The following is a 21,832-nucleotide window of genomic DNA, read 5'->3' on the forward strand; positions in this document are numbered from 1 at the left end:
CATGTCGTCCAAAATGTGATAAAAAGTCATACTATATCATATGGTACAAAACATGACAAAAAAGTTATACCATAGCATGTCATCCAAAATATGACAAAAAAGTCATACCATATGAAAAAAAGCAATGCTATTAAATATCATACTGAAAATAAATAAAAAGTTATACCATAGCATGTCGTCCAAAATATTTGAAAAATGGTACATGCATGTCATCCAAAATATGACAAAAAAGTCATACTATAGCATATTGTCCAAAATATGAACTTTGCTGCATTGCCACGGTGATGCCCTTCGACAAAGTCACACAAACTTCTTAATATAGCATCATCAACATGTTAAGGCTATTCTGACCTGAATTTAGGTTCACGTGATCAACCAGCTCGACGAAGCATGTGAAAGTATGACAATTTTTATTTCCAGTTGCCAGCAGGGGGCGCTATGATTATGAGCAAATATTACCATACAGATGTCTTCAGGGCCGGACTATTATCATACATGTAACGTTCGGAGAAGATCAGTGCATGGACATAAGATTTACAGTAATTTATCATTTCATGGAGAGACTTTTATAATTGCCACCACACCACGGGCACACCGATTGATGAAGACAAAATCTTTGAACAACTTTTAATTCCAAAGGTGTTAAGAGTTTACTGAATTTTTTTTAAGTTGGTCCAAAAAATTCTGTGGGAGGAGTTCGTTAAAGTACAAAATGTGCAAATCGCCAAAAATGGTGACTAAATTCAAAATGGCGGACTTCATGTTAAGTTTAGGTCTTCGTGCCAAGAGACTTTTCTTTAGATGTAGGTATGATCTATATGTCCACTGAATTGCGTGCATGGAGGTGAAACTAGGTGCCGGGACTGCATTTTAGACCATTTTAGCCATTTGACCACACCCACTCCCAAAACCACTACAATACATCAATTTTCGCCACGACTGACACGGGTTCCAAGTTTCATGAGCTTTTGAGTATGTTAAAGCCGCCAGGAAAGCTTAAGGATCAAGAATAATAGGGAAGAAGAATTCCTTGAAGAACAATAGGGCTTTCGCACCATTCAGTGCTCGGGCCCTAATAACTAACTTTCAGTGACTTGGATTCTGAATGAGTCACATTGCCAGGACAAACATGATAACGCATCAGCCCACTGTTTATACTAATTATGGTCATACATTTTTTTAAAGTAATTCTGGTTATAATTGACAATTCTAGAACCTCAAAATATACATCCAGTGCATTTGATGCTAATGGAGCAAGCTGTGAACACTTTATGAAGTGAGTCGAAAAGTACAGGAAATGCCCAGTTTTACAAATATGGACTTTAAAGAGGATTCCGTCCTCGTTGTGGAACAGTGCACCAGCTCTTTACCCTCGCAAGACTACTGGAGGGGGCCTGGGAGTTTGCCCATCCAGTCTACATGTGTTTTGTGGACTTGGAGAAGGCTTTCAACCGGGTCCCCCGGGTTTTTCTGTGGGGGGTGCTGTGGGAGTACGAGGTGCCAGACCCGTTGCAATGGGCCATCCGGGCTCTGTACAACCGCAGTAGGAGCTGTGTTCGCATTCTCTGCAATAAGTCAGACTCGTTTCCAGTGGGTGTTGGCCTCCGCCAGGGCTGTCCTCTGTCATCGATCTTGTTCGTGACCTTCATGGACAGGATATCTAGGCGCAGCTGGGGGGAGGAGCTGGGGGTCTCTGGATTGCATCTCTGCTGTTTGCAGACGATGTGGTCCTGTTGGCTTCTTCGGACTGCGACCTGCAGCACTCACTGGGGCAGTTTGCAGTCGAGTGTGAAGCGGCGGGGATGAGGGTTAGCACCTCCAAATCTGAGGCCATGGTTCTGAAGGTGGAAACTCGTGGGCATGTTTAGTGTTGGGCACAACATTATACAGTCAACTATGATTAGACAGTTATTTTCTCCCATTGGCACTATAATGTTACATAATGAAGCAGTTCATTTCCCAAGCAATGTGTTTTAATGCATTGTTTTTCTTATTAAGTCAGGAAGCTCATTAAAGTTACTGTACTATATGTCACACTAATTAGAGAAGTTGTTGACCACAACATTGGGCCACAACAGTTTAAAATACTTTTAAATAGTTGAGTTGGAGTAGCAAACATCTGGAAATCAAACCTAACAAATCAATCTATGGGATAAGTTGCCTCTGTGGCTTCACTACTCCCCAATTTAGTGGAAATTCCCAAGAAGATGAACCTTCCTTAAATTCCCAACACTGGGAGAATTTTAAGTCTTGTGTGCAGCACCACAATGTTATTTGTTGGTTCCATTCACAATGAACAGCAGCCTGTTATACACATGCAGTGTTACAAGCAGGATACCAGTTTTTGTGCTGTCTCATGCCTGCAATTAATGTTTGCCTTTTTATTAGCTGAAACCATAGTCTGCTTGTAGTTGCCTGGCTCTAACCATACCTTAATCTTAGTTTAGTTTATTTGCTATAACCCCAACATTACCTCACACAATAGCAGAAGATTGTAAATTAATCTCAAAGACGAGGCCGACTAGATGTGACTCTGAAGGCAGATTTCTGTGAGCCTTTGCGGTTTGCCTGTGAAGTTCATCGCTGAGGAAACTGCTACGTCATGGTGAGACCGCAATGGCAACTCCTGCACCGTGTTTCCAGGCTGCGCCTTAATATTTAAGATGTCTTCAGTGATAAACACAGTGTATAGTAAAAAGATGAGGCCTAGAGCTCACCACTGTCCAGTACAGTGTATATCTGACCACAAATGATGCGCTAATGAAAGAACTCACAGAGCGTGGAAATCACAGCAACTCAAGACCACACACATTATAAACAAAGCAGCACTTTACAGCAGACGAGTGACTATTTTTGAAACTGAAAAACACATGCCGTCCTTTGGTTTTCTCAGATGAAGCCAATGCAAAAAAATGCATAAATGAGTTCGCCCAATACCTTTATTCACTACTGTTATAGTCCAGTTATGCTTTGAGTATGTTAAAAAGTAACATCATTTACACCCTTTCCTCCCCTGATATATTTCTATATGTACAAATAATCAGACATGTCCTATACTGTATGTACTCATTCAAACTCCTACACAATATAGTCCTATGCAGATGTACTCAAACACACAGACAACTCTTCACTGTTTGCCTCAAGGTGACTCTGTCCAAACACGAACTACCAATGCTTTGTCTCTTAGATAAAGAGGAAGACAAAAAGAGGGAGTGTAGAGGAGGGAAAGAGAGGAAGAGAGAGATTAAGAGAGAAACAGAAAGAAACAGTGAGAGAGAGGCTGAGAGAGAGGGGGGAGTGCATGCGGCAAAACAGAGAAGGACAGACTGAAGTCATTCAAGCTTTTCTTCCCCCTGAATAATCCCAGTTTTGTCCAAATTTAGTTGGAGGAGATTGTGGAACATCCAGTCCTTGACATCTGCCAGAAAGTCATGTAACAAGACCAACTTATACTGAGGCTGAGTCTGTCTGCTACTGTTTCTTGAACATGTTTCCATCTTTCTTTCTATCTGTCTCTCTTTTCCTTCCCTATTTCTTTTACTCCTCCAGTATGATATTTTTTTCTGTCAGTCAGTAGGAGCTGAGGTGACACTAAATGGCAGCATATGAAGACATCAGTTCTGTTTGGAGCAATAAAAAGGAAAAAACATAAATGTCATATTTCCACCAATATTTGTTAAAGTTATTTTCCTTAATTTGCAGTCGGACTGGTGACTGGTGTCATCCTACTGCACCCTCTCCTTATGCTTAAATGGCATCGAGGGAAATTAGCTCCCCCAGCTGTCTATCTCAATAAATAACTCCTAATATTTGGGGGAAATGGCCCATTAGTATGTTTCTATACTGCTGCTCCATCAAAGGGGGACAATAAATAATACTGTGGAAGCTATACACACAGAGTCTTATAGAAATGAGAATACAAAATAAAAAAAATTAATATAAAAATGTTTAAGTAATTTTTCACCCGTTTATCAGGACTTAAATAAGCCACTGATAATATTTCATCAGTATTTTACTTAAAACAACTGGAAAGTTCACCAGTATCTAGAAAACAGAAAAATGTACAGCTGTTATTGACATATGTGGATGTCTAAAAAAAAAAAGAAAAGCTAATTCAAATAATTGTGAAGCATATAATGTATAATTGATAAACTCTACAAGTGCACGCTATTGGTCAGTGCTCAAATGATGTGGTGCTAGACCGGTCAAGGCTGGAAAAAAGAGAGCGAGGGCAAGTATTGTATATTTTAAAGAGGTTAGGGTTGTTGTGTAGCATTCTTTGGATCAAATCCTGTCTGCAAGATGGACACCACACTCTTCTCAAAAAAATAAGTGCAAGTTCTCCAATTATTCCCATGTTGACATATATAGCAAATCATCAAATATTACGTGAATTTCTACAATTAGCATGTGCTGGGGTGGTTTGCAACTGAGTGTGAAGCGGCTGGGATGAGGGTCAGCACCTCCAAATTTGAGGCCGTGGTTGTCTGTTGGAAAACGTTGCTGGTCGTCTGGGCTAACTTGCTCAACCTCCTGCCACCGCGATCCTACTTAAATGTATTTTAACGAGGGTACAACCAATTCTACTATTAGAGTAACATGACTAAGTCAAAACCTTGTATATAGTTGGTGATTTAATTTGAAACATGGGTGTGGTGGTGGGGTGTGGTTAGCTCAGCTGCAGGGGGTAGAGAGTGGGAGGAGTGGTTCAGGGAACGGTGCCGGGCAGGTGTAATGAGCGCAGCTGAGCCGAATACGAACTGATGAGCACAGCTGAGCTGGATGTGGACTGATGAGCTCTCCCCTATAAAGGGAGCAGGGAGAAGGAGGAAGAGGAGGAAGCGGTTGCACGAGGACATTGGTGTATGGGCCGGGCAAATAAAAGCATTTTACACCTGAACGTACGACTGAGCGTGTCATCTGTGTCCAGGAGAGACCCCGGTAGCACCAACCTTGCCACAATGGGCTTTTAACTTGGAATGAATACAGGATGTAGCAGCATTCAGCCAACCCATGGTGATTTGAGCTTCTTTTTTTTTTTTTTTTAACTCAAACAAACTGGAAAGTTATGAAAATATCTGTAAAAATGTCCTTTTCAACAACCATTTGATGCTCAATGAAATTTATTCCAGTTCATTATGTTACAGTCTTGAATGGTAGCACATGGCAGGACTGTATTAAAAACTCCACCAGTGTTAGATGGAGTCTATTGACTCCACCTGCTCATCCTCCAAATCTAAAAATGGCAGGGCATCACGAGGGACAGCGTACTCAGCCATGTTGGGGAGTCCGGACACCACACAGCAGCTCAGGGCACTGCGGAAGATCTCCATGTCACAGGCCTCAGACCACTCATCTATTAAAGCGTCATAATACTCAACATTATAGGTGGTGGTGGAGCCGTTGAAGCCCCCGGCAACAAAGAGCCGGTCATTGACTACTTCGATGCCAAAGTTGCGGCGTGGGTTCACCATGGAGGACACATCATGCCAAGTATTGGTCCGTGGGTTGTAGGCCTCAGCACTACACAGAAGAATGTTGCCATCAAAGCCTCCAACCTATGAGAGGAAAAGTAAATTAATGGGTCCAATATTCAAATGTAGAATGAACCAGTTTCTCAGCAAGGAAGGGCACCTCCCCAGTATTTGTCACTTGTCCTGCAAAATATCTCAAGATCTGGTTAATAGATTGGTGCTGAATTTTTTTTTTTTACACTAATCCATTGTTCCCAGAAAATGTATTTTAATAAATGGTACCAGTGCTTCCATAAAGGTGATATTTGTGGTTCTGAGTAAAATGTCTCTTATGTACTGAATGAATTACCATGAAGTTTGGTTTCTTTAAGCACGTAATGTTTTGCAGAGTTACATTTGTGCCATTAAATGACGTAAATGTGATTATTGATAAAAACTTAATGTTGACAAACAGCCTTGGTTAGTCTAACTAGGTAAAAAAACAAAAAACTGCTGATCAAAGCTTTCACACATCATAGGTATGATTTAAATATATATGCAGAGTTTTATGAACTTACTGCATAGACATGGTCTGCAAATGCAATGACTCCTATTCCACTGCGACGGCTGTTCATTGGTGTAATCATTGTCCACTGGTTGGTCTCTGGGCTGTAATATTCAGCAGTTTGCAGGCACTCGTTCCCATTTAATCCACCACAGATGTAAATCTGAGGATGAAAAGAAGGGAATTAAGCAATTTGACTTTTCTTGGCCTCAATTTGGCAACAATACTTCCTGTACAAGAAAAATTGTTGCATCATTGTAAAATAATTAGTGAATGACAGATTAATAGATATACCATTACCAGATTTTTTAACTTTCAAATATCAATTGGTTTTTGCTGATGGTTTTCAGCCAAGCCATCTGACTATCAGAAATGGGATGCCACAGGGATCTCTCCTTGGTCATCTGTTCTTTACATTATACATCAATACAATAATTCTGCAAGAAAATGTTTTTTTGCTGATGAAAACGTTTTATATGCTGCAGTGACCATCCCAGCTCAGGCCTTGACTCATCTTCAGTGTTCCTTTAATGCCTTCCAGTTATCACTTCTCAACCACAAACTGGTTTTAAATGCAGACAAGATATTCTTCAGATAATGACTCTGACTATCATGCAATTAAAAAACTAATAGAGGACCTATATTTTAATTTAACAGGTTTTTTTTGGGTTTTTTTACAATTTTGGTGGGGAAATCAAATTAGCCATGTTCTATTCACTGTCACTCTGCTCTTTTAGTTCTGATTGTTTTTCTAGCTGCTCTTTCACTCTACTCACCTTGTTGTGGAGAGTTGTGCAGCTGGCGTCGCTCCTATGCTCATGCATGGGAGCAATAAAGCTCCACTGGTTGGTTTCAGGTTGATAGTACTCTGCAGTGCCGAGTCGTGTATGTCCATCATAGCCTCCCATCGCATAGATGCAGCCGTTCAGCACGGTCACGCACACATAGCAGCGGCGACAGTACATGGGTGCCACCTCGTGCCAGGTGTGCGTGCTCAGGTCAAATCTGTGCACGCTGTTGAAATGCTCCCCTTTGTCAAAGCCACCAACACAGTAGACATATCCGTTGAGGAAGGCGGCTCCATGATAGGCACGAGGACGCTCAAGCTTGTTTGTCACGTTGATCCAGCGGTTAGCCTGGACATCATACGCCTCAATGCCGTTAGTTGGATCACCACCACTCCAGCCTCCGATGGCAAATAGGATGGCATTAGGCAGGCGTGGACGGGCAAGAGGGTTACAGAGACCATTCAAAGAGGGCCTGTTTGTGAGAATTTGATGAATGGTTCTGGAGGCAGCAGTGACCATGGACAGACAGTCCTTATTACGGTTCACGAACGCATTGCACAGTACAGTGTTCCTGATGTACTCCGCACTCATCAGTGCCAGTCGAATCTATATAAAAAACAAGGGATAGAATCTATGACTATAACTTAATTGTCTAAATGTAATGTTTAGCATCCTGACCATTCACATTCAGCCCCTTGAGTCTTGGTCTCCACCATCTATGAGGGTGGATCAAAAACTTCTGAGACTGCTCTTGTTGAACGGTGCGGAGCAGCAATGTGCACAAAGCAGGAGGAAGCTGTAAACTTAGTGAGTGAGTACTTCAAATTTCATTGCTTGATCAAAATCAGAACCTGAGTTACACATTTTTTTCTGAGCGGTGCTGTGTGCACACAGTGATTTGTCCATGGCCATAAAGAGAGTGCACATCAACGTTTGTGTCAAACACGGAAAAATTGGTAACAAGATGCTTGAAATGCTTCAGAAAGCCTACGGCAATGAAGCAATGGGCTTGGAGATATGTTTTGAATGACATTTGCATTTATAGAGGGGCAGAATGTCACTATCCAAAAGCTAAAACGGTGCATCAGGTCACGAGCACGACCGGGTGGGTTTTGTTTGACATTTACAGTGTTGTGCACCATTAATTTGTCCCCCGGGGTCAGACTGTAAACATCGAGTTCTACTGTGATGATATAGGGCATCTGAGGGGGAACATTCTGTGGAAACAACCGAAACTGTGGCGTCATAGTACTTATGTTCTCCAACATGACAACAAACCTGCTCATAGCAGAAAACAGGCTTTTCTCCCTCAACAACTCGATCGTCCCTCCCCACACACCCTACTCACCTGATTTGACTCCCTGCCATTTCTCTTTGTTCCCCAAGAATTTGACACACAATTTGATGTGAACTCTCAGCTCAAGTTTCAGGTGCATGGAGAAACTTCCTTGCACATGGACCAGCACTCACAAAAAGTATGTAATTTAGGAGCTGATGTTGATGAAGGGACAAAAAGGCAAGAAAAGTGTGTTTCAGTCTATTAATTAAAAGGGTCCCAACCACTATGGTTCCTAATAAAGACATTAACTTTAAATCTAAAAGGTGAAAAAAAATTAAGGAAAAAATAACAAAATTTATAGTTTTGGGCGGTTTCACAGGGGTATTATTAAAAATGGTTTGAGCTAGTTTACAAGAAGAACAATATGAAACCTGACCAGACTTATTTTGAAGAACATCCAAATATTTTAAGATTTGAAAGAGCAAGAACAATTTTTATTGGCTGATCCAATATCCAGCATCTGTTTGCCTCAAACCAAATTCAGGTGTAACTTAGGACACTTTCATTCCAAGCCTGTGATTCAAACAAACAGGGGTGCATTTGTTTGTGCAGTTCATTTTGCTTGGGCTCGTGTTAATTTGCAGTTGTGGACTAAACTCCCAAGCCAAGACTACCTGGAAAAAGAGTCTTACTTGGAACTACTAAATACATTCTATGAGTATAACTATCCATGCATCATGGTACAAATGTCTCCCTGTTCTCCTGTTTCTGTACATTTTGTCACTCTTTATCATAGATGAGGTCCAGTTACTTATCTCTTTGTGACACCAGAGAAGATAGATAAAAAGTAAAGTACTGCAAAACAGTGTTAACAGAACACCAGACATGATAAGCATCCTTTAACTCAGTCAGACTTAAATCAACTTATACTTTACCAATGTGCCATTGTTCGAAATAGTGAAGAAATTAATCCAAACTTAATGTGGTAACAGAAGTTATTGTACCTTAGACATGAGAGCAGCGATGTGTGTTTCTCGCTCTTCAGGTACATGGGCAATCCACTTAGTGATGGCCTCATACACGGTGTTCTCCTCTTTCACATTGAGGTTGTCTTCATCAAGAATAGCAGTGAGTTCCTGCACAGAGAGCTGAAGGAACTCTTCACAGAACACAACCTCCTCAAAGTGATCAATGATGTAGCGGTAGGCCTTGCGCTGCAGTTCAGGGGAGAAGCAGAAATTTGTGAACTGCCAGATACCGATGCAGTTTTCCGGGCAGAGCTGTTCCCTGAGGAAGTCACTGCAGGTTAGCACAATGTCCATTACATTGAGATGATTGGCTGCGAGCATAAGTTCCTTTGCATTGTGTTTCTTCACAGAAGCATAGCCAGTGTATGCAAACTCAATGATAAGTTGCATCATGTCAGGAGACAGGCCGGGTATGTTAAAGATCTTCTGGTCTGGGACCGCCCAACATGAGAAGAGAGCTCTGTGGATGAAGATGAAGGCACAGCAGAGAGTGAAATAAAAACAATAAAAAAAAATCATCTAAAATCCCGTTCTATGGAACCTCAAGTTCTCACCTAAATCATAAAATCAATCGAATAACTGACTTCTGGAATTTAAATAATGAATTCAGGTTTTTGAAGACAAATGACTATAAATTACAACATCTTTACTTTTGATATCTTTATCATGAGAGTGTGTTATAGACTAATCCATACTGCATACTCAGGCTACGGTATAAACGTACTCTTTTAGCGTCACTTTTGTAGTGACATCCCTTAATACATAACAGCTTATAATTAGTATGTGGTATGGAACTGATGCATCAAGAGTCACAATTAATTACCATAGGACTTATATTAGAAAAATAATCTGATTTCCACTTTTAAAAAAGCAAACCCCAAATGTTTATTTAAATTGCATTTCCTCTAAATTGGAATCTGCAACTACTGACTAGATACAGACATGAGAACCACACTGTTGGTAAATATCTGAAATAGCTCTTAATGTCTTTTGAAATATGTAATTCATTTACTTTATTATGTCCATGAGGTCTTTAATATCATCTTTTGCTTCATTAAGTTCTATGTAACAAATCTGTTTAAACAGAAATGCTCAAAGACTCAACAAAACTCTAGTTTACTTGTTGAGACTGTTGTTGCTCAGATTCAGATCATTAACTACAACAAAACATTGTTTTTATGATTATCTAATCTTGTTGATATAAATCCATAAGCTTTTCCGCTGACAACAGATAACCAACTCACCTAAATAATGGTGTGCAGTTACAGAGGATGACCTTATGCACTGGAAATTCAACATCTTCGACTTTGATGACTGCGTCACAAAATTTTTCCTCCAAGCGGAGGTCATTATACACCGAGCTCGACATGTGTGAAGACTGACTGCGTTCACTCATCTTGACTTTTGAAAGCATAAAGACTTTTCTCTGATTCTTTTAAAAATGGCTTTGATTCAGTTTGATCAATAAAGACGGAACAGTGGACTCACTGTGACATCACTGTGGGATTTTAGAATGGAACCTCATTACGTCACAAAGACTAACCTAACAACAGTCGCCACGTCAGCCTGAAGATGTTTTATATATTTAAAAAAAGTTAATTTATGAATTATTTTCTGTAACAAATTGTTTTCTGTGTTTATACTGTAAAAGAATTAAACACAAAAGTTGTAAAATTTCAGAAGCATGAACACATTTGTTTTTGGTTTAAATGAACAACATTTACTCCATCAAAGAGGACAATAAACAATACTGTGAAATGCATACCCACAGCTTCTATTGGTGGCTCTCATAGAAATGTGAATTTTAAAACATCATAATTTATAAAAGAATTTGAACAAAAATATTACAATCTTTTGGATGAAAAAAGGCTAAGACCAGTTTTACCCTTCAAACAGGGCTGCAATAAATTACTCATAATATTTCATCAGTATTTTCAACTAAAAATACTGGAAAGTTCCTGCTGTGCTTGATTGTTTCACTGTCATCCCTTACTTTAATCCTTTCACATTGAAATTACCAATCACAGCCAGACTCTCTCCACCTCATTCACTTTACCACCAACTAAATGATTACCAGCAGCTTGTGCAAAATTTTTTCATAGTACAGTATACCAAAGAGTAAAGTGCAGACATGTCGGTAGTGCTCTTCTCACATACCATTAAAATTAGGAGTCCCGAAACGATCTGAAAAGTTATAAAAAAAATATCTGGCAAAAGGGTCCTCTTCAAAACTACTTTGATGCTCAATTAAATTTATTGGAGTTTATTATGTCCCAGTCTCGCCAGTCTTGGATGGTAGCACATGGCAGGACTGTACTAAAAACTCCACCGGTGTTAGATGGAGTCTCCTGACTCCACCTGCTCATCCTCCAAATCTAAAAATGGCAGGGCATCACGAGGGACAGCGTACTCAGCCATGTTAGGGAGTCCGGACACCACACAGCAGCTCAGGGCACTGCGGAAGATCTCCATGTCACAGGCCTCAGACCACTCATCTATTAAAGCGTCATAGTACTCAACATTATAGGTGGTGGTGAAGCCGTTGAAGCCCCCGGCAACAAAGAGCCGGTCGTTGACTACTTCGATGCCAAAGTTGCTGCGGGGGGTCACCATGGAGGATACGTTTTGCCAAGTATTGGTCCGCGGGTTGTAGGCCTCAGCGCTGCGCAGACGGGTGTTGCCATCAAAGCCTCCAACCTATGAGAAGAAAAGTAAATCAATGGGTCAAATATTCAAATGTAGATACAAACAGTTCCTGAAAAGAAAGGGTAGCTGCCTTTGCTGTGTCTCTGAGTTAAAACAAAACAGAACAGTAAAGTGAACGGCTGCCAGATAAATGAAAGAACATTCATTCAGAAAGTCGGACTGTACAAAGTTTGGCTTTTTTTCTCTTCAGGTGCAATTATTCATTAGGTGTAAATCCAAATCAACTAAGTAATGGTTATTTTAAGGAAAATTAAGGAGTATTTCTGGCCAAATACTCACTCTGTCCAGAAGATGAATGTTAATGACTCGGCTGATCTCCTTATGTTTCATATAGCGTTGCAGGATAGGTTTTCACTTATCCACTTGTTTACAGTAATTCATTGTTCCGAGGGGATAAATCCTAATGAATGTGGTGATTCCCCTACGTTTCCACTAGTGCTTCCATAAAGGTGACATTTGTGGTTCTGAGCAAAATGTCTCTTGTGTACTGAATGAATTACCATGAAGTTTGGTTTCTTCAAGCACGTAATGTTTTGCAGAGCTACATTTGTGCAATTAGATAAATAATAAATGTATCAGAAACATCACTAATCAATGAAGATAATAGACAATATCTGTAAGAATTGGTTTTCTGAGGCTGTGGTTTGGATATACCAGTGATTATTGGTAAAAACATAATGTTGACAAACAACCTTGGTTAGTCTAACCAGATTCAAACTACTGCTGATCAAAAATGAACTTACTGCATAGACATGGTCTGAAAATGCAATGACTCCTATTCCACTGCGACGGCTGTTCATTGGTGTAATCATTGTCCACTGGTTGGTCTCTGGGCTGTAATATTCAGTGGTTTGCAGGCACTCGTTCCCATTGAATCCACCACAGATGTAAATCTGAAATGAAGGGACTTAAGCAATTTGACTTTTCTTGGTCTGAATTTGGCAAAAATGTTTCCTGTACAAGAAAATAATATTTAATTGAACCTTTATCTAACCAAGAAGGCCCGACTGGAATAAAGAAATCTCTTTTTCAAGGTAGCCCTGGCCAAGACAGGCAAGTGGCATAACATTAAGAACAAGTAAAGGTAAACAAATAAAAACTACACAAATAGAATTACAACATCTAGCATCCCAAGAAAAGGCTTGACCAGGGCTCCCTTGAAAAGCAGATCTTTAAATCATAATAAATTAAATAATGTTCTCATTATTCAATGCCAAACTACATACATTTCTTAAAAAAAAAAAATAAAAAAAAATCTTGTGCTGTGTTTTTTCAACTATTGGTAGATATACTGTTACCAGCTTTTTAAACTTTCCAATATCAGTTTGTTGTTACTGATGGTTTTCAGTCAAGCCATCTGACCATCAGAAATGGGATGCTGCAGGGGTCTATCCTTGGTCTATTGTTGTTTACATTATACATAAATAACAAAATTCTTACACTTAATGTTCAGTATAGTTGAATGCTAGTGATAATAATAAGAAACCTAAATGAGTCATTGTGTCAAAGTTAAGATATCATCATTCCTCCCTGACCTCCTGATGATCAATCAGAAACCAGGGAACCATCAAGCAAGCTTCTGGCAGTGTAAACAGCAGGCGCACTTGGCATAAATTTATTGTTTTCTTTTCATTTTCCAAGTCCCCAGACTGTTTACTATTGGTAAAGGGTACTGGTGGTTGAGCATTTCAAATCAGTTCTTCAATGTACATTTTTTTTTGCTGATGATACCATTTTATATGCTGCAGGCACCACCCCATCTCCGGCCTTGAATCATCTTTACACTTCCTTTTATAAACTTCAGTTATCACTACTCAACCGCAAACTGGTATTAAATTGCGGAGAAGGCCAAGATCTTGATACTCTCCAGCGCCACTAATGACTTTGACTATCCTGCAATCAAAATTGTAAATGGCGCACATATTACTGTTGTACAAATATGTAGGAATTTTGCTTGACAGCAGACTATCAGTCAAGAATCAAATTCTATACAGTTAAAGACTTTTGGTCTGCCGCCAACTGTTTGTACAGCAACCCTTCACATCTGTTGACTACGGAGATATTCTGTATTGTCATGCTGGCTCATCAACACTTCAGCAGTTAAACCCTGTGTATCATAGTGCATTAGGTAAAAAAAACTAATAGTGGACCTTGACTTATATTTTTAACAGTTTGGTTTTCTTCACTATCAGCCCTTGTAGCTCTATAAGGTCTCTTACAATTCTGTGAAGTTTTCTTAAGGACAGGTGGGAAAATCAAATTAGCCATGTTCCATTCACTGTCACCCTGCTCTTTTAGTTCTGACTGTTTTTCTAGCTGCTCTTTCACTCTACTCACCTTGTTGTGGAGAGTTGTGCAGCTGGCGTCGCTCCTCTGCTCGTGCATGGGAGCAATAAAGCTCCACTGGTTGGTTTCAGGTTGATAGTACTCTGCAGTGCCGAGTCGTGTATGTCCATCATAGCCTCCCATCGCGTAGATGCAGCTGTTCAGCACGGTCACGCACACATAGCAGCGGCGACAGTACATGGGTGCCACCTCGTGCCAGGTGTGCGTGCTCAGGTCAAATCTGTGCACACTGTTGAAATGCTCCACTCTGTCGAAGCCACCAACGCAGTAGACATATCCGTTGAGGAAGGCGGCTCCATGATAGGCACGAGGACGCTCAAGATTGTTTGTCACGTTGATCCAGCGGTTAGCCTGGACATCATATGCCTCAATGCCGTTAGTTGGATCACCACCACTCCAGCCTCCGATGGCCAATAGGATGGCATTAGGCAGGCGTGGACGGGCAAGAGGGTTACAGAGACCATTCAAAGAGGGCCTGTTTGTGAGAATTTGATGAATGGTTCTGGAGGCAGCAGTGACCATGGACAGACAGTCCTTATTACGGTTCACCAGCGCATTGCACAGTACAGTGTTCCTGAGATAATCCACAGCTATCAGTGCTAGTCGAATCTACACAGAGAAAACAGGATAGAACTTACTATTGTAGATAAACCGACGAAATGAAAACTAAAGAATGGCAAAACAGTGTAACAGAACACCAGACATTATAAGCATTCTTAAACCCAGACTTGGACATAAATTGCCTTAAATTTGACTACCATGGCCTTCCAGCGTTGACTATACGGTTGTCAGGATAACCGCATCATCTAACAGAAGTTATTGTACCTTAGACATGAGAGCAACGATGTGTGTTTCTCGCTCTTCAGGTACATGGGCAATCCACTTAGTGATGGCCTCATACACGGTGTTCTCCTCTTTCACATTGAGGTTGTCTTCATCAAGAATAGAAGTGAGTTCCTGCACAGAGAGCTGAAGGAACTCTTCACAGAACACAACCTCCTCAAAGTGATCAATGATGTAGCGGTAGGCCTTGCGCTGCAGTTCAGGGGAGAGGCAGAAATTTGTGAACTGCCAGATACCGATGCAGTTTTCCGGACAGAGCTGCTCCCCGAGGAAGTCGCTGCAGGTTTGTACGACGTCCATTACATTGAGCTGATCAGCTGCAAGCATCAGTTCCTGTACATTAGCCTCCGTCACAGAAGCACAGCCAGTGTATGCAAACTCAATGATGAGTTGCATCATGTCAGAAGACAGGCCGGGTATGTTAAAGATCTTCTGGTCTAGGACCGCCCAACGTGAGAAGAGAGCTCTGTGGATGAAGATGGAGGCACAGCAGAGAGTTGAATTAAAAAACAACATCATGCGAAACACATGACAAAGTGAAAAGTTGTATACACGGAGACAACAATTAAATATGTTGTGCATGTGTAATTAAGATCAGCAAAAATATAAAGGCAACGCTTTTGTCTTTTTTTTTTTCCATTTGTCAGGAACTGAAGTAAAAGCCTGAAGACTTACACACAAAAGGTTTATTTATGTCAAAGTTTCTCTTTAGTCTCTTTTTCACAAATTTGTTAAAATCGGTGTTAGTGAGCACTTCACCTTTGCCAAGATAAACCGTCCACCTGACAGATGAGGAAAATCAAGATGCTGACTAAACAGCACAATTAATTTTTGCACAGGTGTGCCTTGGAGTGGTCCCAATAAAATGCCACTCTGTGGTGTTATCTTGCAGGTTTCTCGTCCACTCCTCTTCAATGGCTATGCAAAGTTGCTGAATATTGGTAGGAATGGGAACACCCTGTCATATACACCGATCCAGAGCATGCCAACATGCTCAGTGGGTGACATGTCTGGTGAATTAAGTGGCCATTTAAGAACCGGGGTGTTTTTAGTTTCTAGGAATTCTTTACAGATCCTTGCGACATGGGGTCGTGTATTATCATGCTGCAACATGAGGCGATAGCAGCAGATGAATGGCGAGACAACGGGCTTCAGGATCTCATCATGATATCTGTATGTATTCAAATTCCCATCAATAAAATTAACCCGTGTTTGTTGTCCACAGTTTATACCTTTCCATACCATAACCCCACCGCTACCATGGCCCCCACTGTTCACAACATTTACATCAGCAAATCCATACAACACCATACGCACCATCTGCCATCTGCCTGGTACAGTGTCATACAGGATTAATCCGTGAAGACAACATTTAAGGTCTTTTTGACACTGTCTCGACTAGTTCTCACCTATATAAAAAAATCAACTGAATAGCCAACATCCGTAATGGAAATAACGAATTGATGTTTTGAAGATAAATTTTGATAACTGTATATGAACTCTGATGTCTTACTCGCTCGAGTAGCAGTTTAGTCCATTCTGCAAACTGGACGTATACACACCTTTGTAGTTTACTGGTTTCTGCAGTTATTATACAAGAAATACTAAATGTAATGTATTTTACACTGTTCTATACAGATGCAATGCAAGTACAGTATAGTGTGTAGCATACTGAGTTTTTTTTTTCACAATTAATATCACAATGTCACTTTTCGACTATGTACACACTACTTCTTCAATCATTGCTTATAATTAGTACAGTATGGAATTGAGTAAATGTTGGTAAATGTCTGAAATAGCTTTTAACGTCTTATAAATATGTCATTAATTTACTTTCTTTTGTCCATGAGACCTTTAATATCATCTTTTGCTTCATTACGTCCTATGTAACAAATCTGTTTTAACAGAAATGCTCAAAGACGCAACAAAACTCTTTAGTTTGCTTGTTGAGACTGTTGTTGCTCAGATTCAGATCATTAACTACAACAAAACATTGCTTTTTCTGCTTTTCTAATCTTGTTGATATAAATCCATCAACTTTTCCGCTGATATCAGGCAACAAACTCACCTAAAGAACGGTGTGCAGTTACAGAGAATGACCTTGTGGACTGGAAATTCAACATCCTCAACTTTGATGACTGCGTCACAAAATTTTTCCTCCAAACGGAGGTCATTATACACCGAGCTCGACATGTGTGAAGACTGGCTGCGTTCACTCGTCTTGACTTGACTCATTTTTCTCGGGTTCTTTTGCCGTTTGCTTTGATCCGGTTTGATCAGCAAAGACAGAATAGTTGAGTCACTGTGACATCACTGCGGGATTTTAGAATGGAACCTCATTACGTCACAAAGACTGATAACCTGGCAACAGAATGTGTTGTTTAGGTGAAGTCATCCTGAAGATAGGCTATTTAATTTATGTTTATATGTACATTAAAAAAGTTAACTTACAGTAGAGTTATTTTCTGTAACTACCTTGGTTTCATGTGTTTTCACATATATCAGCCTGACAGATTGCATTTTGTATGTCTGTCCCAAAGAAGTGCACCACGGAAATTAGCAATTTGGTAAGGTAACTTTTACAATGAATTTACATAACAAAAGATCAGAGAGACAAAGACAAGTCTATGAATTACAGTCGTAGGCCTACAATTAAATGCCTGTTTTTTGGTATTCCAATACAAACTAACAGAATCGGGTACAACAGCTGTGCCACATATACAACTATTAATGGCCTGTTTTTGTCAGAACTTTCTGAAAGGCATTTGTTTTATTGTTTTATTGTGTTGTTTTTGTTTATATTACTAAGGTCAAAGTTAGCATGGGTACGGTATTGGACTGCAATATATTGAAATGTGAGTTTATAACATTTATCCCAACATTACAAATATCGGACAATATATTCCAATCCAGTTCAACACCACAGAAAACTCTTACACATGGCAATCAAACATTATCCTGTGTACCATTCAAGGTTTAACTAACTTCAGCCATAGAAAACACTTGTGTTCAGTCTTTCTCTCAAACCATAACAATGCACTTGTATTCACATCAGTGAATAAGATGTATTACCTGAGGAGTTAAGTACCCTATTTCCAAAAGCATTAAAAACAACCAGAAATCCTGAGATTTCTCAAACATGAACAAAAACAACTTTCTTCCATTAATGTTTGTTTTAAAGTAACAACACTGACTACTTATTACTTATTAAACATTGTCCCAAGCATATACACATGTATATGCATCCATACAGGGATGCAGTCATGTACGCAGCTGCACACTTGCTCAAACACACATGTATTGCCTAAAAATCTGTGCCCACTCCCCGTTATGAAACCGCTGCCTTCCTCAGAGGCATACACAGCAGGTAGCCTGAGATCTAATTAGCTAGTTAGTCTACAGTTGACTGAGTAGAGACCCCATCCAAAATAAATCTGAGATCTCAGTTCATGACATTTAGCTGTGATAAAGAGGAAATGTTTGTGGCTGGGAACAGTAGGAGAGGGCATTGTGTTAATGAATGTCTGCTAAATGCAGCAGTTTCTGATTCCACAGTATCTGAGGAGGCATTTTAATAAAACAAAGAGGCAGTGGAGAAGAATGACTGTAATCAAACAGATTTCATCAAACTACTTGAACTTATTTACTGGGGTCATTGTGCTTGTTTTCAAATCACTGGCCCGCTAATCTGTCTTGAAGGCAAAACAACTCAGAGTGGGATGTCAAAATATTCAGACACACAGCGTGAGCGGAATATTTAGAGGGGAAATCTACGTTTTTCACTGCCCCACAAGCAAAAATGGTGACTATAAATAACTGTGGGGCTGATAGAGTTGTTCATCAATACCGTGCTGGTAAAAGACGTGCTGAGTTTCCAAACTCTCCGAAACTCAACTTCCAAATTTTGAATTTCACATTTTGCTGCAGCCACTTGAATTATTGAATTGCTGAGAGATGGATGAAAGAGTATATGTGTCGCTTATGCTACTTAAACAACGTTGGTGTGCTAATATGCTAAAACAGGATACTGATCAAGGTAAATATTGATTATGACAAACACCAGCACATTAGCACTGTTAATGTGGATATGCTGCTGTTCTAGCATTTAGCTCAAAGTGCAGCTGAGCCTTAGAGAGCCCTGAGAATGGCTGTAAAGTCTCAACCAAATATTTCCGCTGGTTAATTGACTGATGGATTTAAATTGCTATACAAAAGAGCAATCCGTCTCGGTGACTAAAAATCTACATTCCTGCAGTGTGCGAGGCTACATGGGCGAGGTTTGTTTGATTTATCTTTAAAAATCTTTAATGATAAATGCTTTTGCAGTTTCCAACCAAACAGTACACAGAGAAGGTTGTAGTGAAATGTTTCACTGTGACCTTTTTTGATGTCTTTTTGTTGGCTGCCTGAAGATGACATCTCTAAAATCGAAAAATAAAATGACCTAACCCTGTTCACAAACACATTTTGATTTCCTTCCTTTTTACCCTTTTCAAATCTTTGTTACACTTGAGCTGCATGCATTTATTCGAGTGTTATTTATTTAAAGTTTCCTGTGAACACAGATTACTCAAATTGAATCCTAAAAGTATTTGCTCGCAGTTGTATGCCTCCGCCAACCAGTCAAGTTGCAGTTTGCATCCGTGTCTGTCCCAGATACTCAGTGGAAACTAGATGGATGGATTATTGAGGTTTACCACAAATATGTTTTGTGAGGTCACAGTGACCTTTGACCTTTTAACACCAAATTCGAGTTCATTTTTGAGTTGTTTGAGAATAATTTGAAGAGATTTCTTCAAAGCTTTCCTGAGGTAATGCATTCAGGATGGGGTATAAAACAACCAGAAAACCCAATGCCTCCACGCCAGCCTGATTAAACAGCTAAAAACTCTTTCTTTGAGATGTAAAAAGATTTTTATTTTGTGGTCATCTCTGCAAATTATTTGAATGATCCTTTTCATAGACATCATCTTCTGTTTTGTGCCTGAGCTATCTGCCTTCAAACTCAACATCAGTCAGGAAAATTGGTTGTCATAAATTTTACTTATTGCAGTCGAATGGAAATAGAGTCATATTTGTCATTCGTGCCTCTCTCTCTTTCTCTTGAGAATGTTTCCCGCTTGAGGTTAAGCAAGCATATCCATGATTAACTGGAATTTTGACTAAACAATCCTCTGAGCGTCTCTCAGTCATTATGCCTAAATATGACAGAGTGTTAATACTCAAGAGATTTTAACATTCATGAGGGGAAATAAAGCAACTGGAGCCACAAAGAGTGAGAAGAACAGAGATATGACTGGGCACTAATGAAGATGTATGTTGCCAATACACATTGTTGAGTGTGTGTGCATGTGTGTGTGAGTGTAGGTATACAATGGGAGAATGGACTTCATCGGGATCTAAATTGCCTCTAAAATAGCTTGATAAATGCAAGTTGAAAAAAAGAATTACACTTGTCAGTTACAATTTATTCTACCAGTAAAACCTTTATTGCTCTATCATCCATGTCATGTCTGTGAATCTGTCTGCCGTTACAACATCCTACTGATTCAAAATTACCTACCGCTGACTTTTTCCTTTATCACCTTGCTGAGCAACTGTAGTTTAAAAGTGTCTTTAAATGAAATCATCAACTATTACAAACAGTGAGTCCACATAGTTTTTATATGTGTATTAGTACGGCATATCTGTGCATGTAGTCTCACTTTTGGCTAAGCCGTTGCTGCCTGTCACTAAAATCTAGGAACACAAAAGCTCTCGAGACTCCTGACCTTTGCGTGAAGAACAGCCTGCAGCCAGACTTGACTCTCTGTTTCTCTGCAACAAAGTCAAAACCAAACAGAAACATCGTCAAACATGTTGGCCTATTTAAAAGAATACAAAGTCACTTAAAGTCAGGTACTTAACAACAGCTTAGAGCAAAAGAAGTCAAGACTTGGTGACACTTTGAGTCACAAGAAAAGAAGACTTCCTCCAACACAATCTGCAGGATGAACCCGACCAAAATTAGTTTTCCCCAAAAGAATCCATAGCATCAGTTGTTTCAGGAAGAAACAAAGAAGTTTACATGCAAGTGACAATAACATTATTTAGAGTTTTTTTAATTTTTATTTTTAATATTGTTTTCTCTGCTTTATGGACAATAGAACTCAACATAGTTGTATGTCTCACTTTGTAATTTTTTTTTCATTTTTAATTAAAGTAACTGTGTTTTGTTTTAGTTTTAGAAAGTGCACAGAAACGATTAGTGACACAAATGTGTACTTTCTATTAATCTTTTTTTCTGCTCAGGGGAATTTTACGTACATTTATAAGACAAACTGGTGCAATGTGCCGCGGTTTAAGAAGATGAAAAGTAGGTCTGTGGTGCTGCAATGCTCCTTAAAAAAAATAGAAGAGCTGATGGGGCAGAAAAGGCTGTACTCTGATCCATATTCATATTTCCATTCATTTTACCACGAACTCTCCACAACTGTTGATTTACTTTGAAGAATCACTCGCTCGTTTTCAGGAGTGTGTGCAGCCAGTTTCTTTTGCATAATTATACAGTTACTTTAAAGGGCTTTCCTGTGACTGTGTGAGTGTGACGCGCATTGAAACACACACACACACACACACACACACACACACACACACACACACACACACACACACACACACACACACACACACACACACACACACACACACACACACACACACACACACACACACACACAGAGAGAGAGGTGTGTGTGTGTGTGTCTGCACAGTGCTCCACACACACACACTCCGTAGCCTCCTGCAGAAATTAAGCATTCAGTTTAAGGGCTCGTTTTTCATTA

General features: G+C 39.8%; 2 protein-coding genes across 2 annotated transcripts; both read right to left on the minus strand.

The window, feature by feature from the left end:
* Positions 1-5,195: 5,195 nt before the first annotated feature.
* Positions 5,196-10,509, minus strand: LOC138621523 (kelch-like protein 10). Its single transcript, XM_069699661.1, has 5 exons — positions 10,358-10,509; positions 9,090-9,573; positions 6,795-7,412; positions 6,032-6,181; positions 5,196-5,558 (listed from the first exon to the last, which is right to left on the minus strand). The coding sequence occupies exons 1-5, from the start codon at positions 10,507-10,509 to the stop codon at positions 5,196-5,198; spliced, it is 1,767 nt and encodes a 588-aa protein (XP_069555762.1).
* Positions 10,510-11,447: 938 nt separating this feature from the next.
* On the minus strand, positions 11,448-17,201 carry LOC138621534 (kelch-like protein 10). The gene is made up of 5 exons (XM_069699674.1): positions 17,077-17,201; positions 14,991-15,474; positions 14,157-14,774; positions 12,563-12,712; positions 11,448-11,810 (listed from the first exon to the last, which is right to left on the minus strand). Exons 1-5 carry the CDS (start codon positions 17,199-17,201, stop codon positions 11,448-11,450), a joined length of 1,740 nt encoding a protein of 579 aa, XP_069555775.1.
* Between the last annotated feature and the right edge of the window lie 4,631 nt (positions 17,202-21,832).

The sequence above is a fragment of the Brachyistius frenatus genome, unplaced genomic scaffold (genome assembly GCF_029030835.1).
Source record: "Brachyistius frenatus isolate BFR_SWC_R1_liver_20210118 unplaced genomic scaffold, ASM2903083v1 Contig_2, whole genome shotgun sequence".
NCBI classification, from domain to species: Eukaryota; Metazoa; Chordata; class Actinopteri; family Embiotocidae; genus Brachyistius; species Brachyistius frenatus.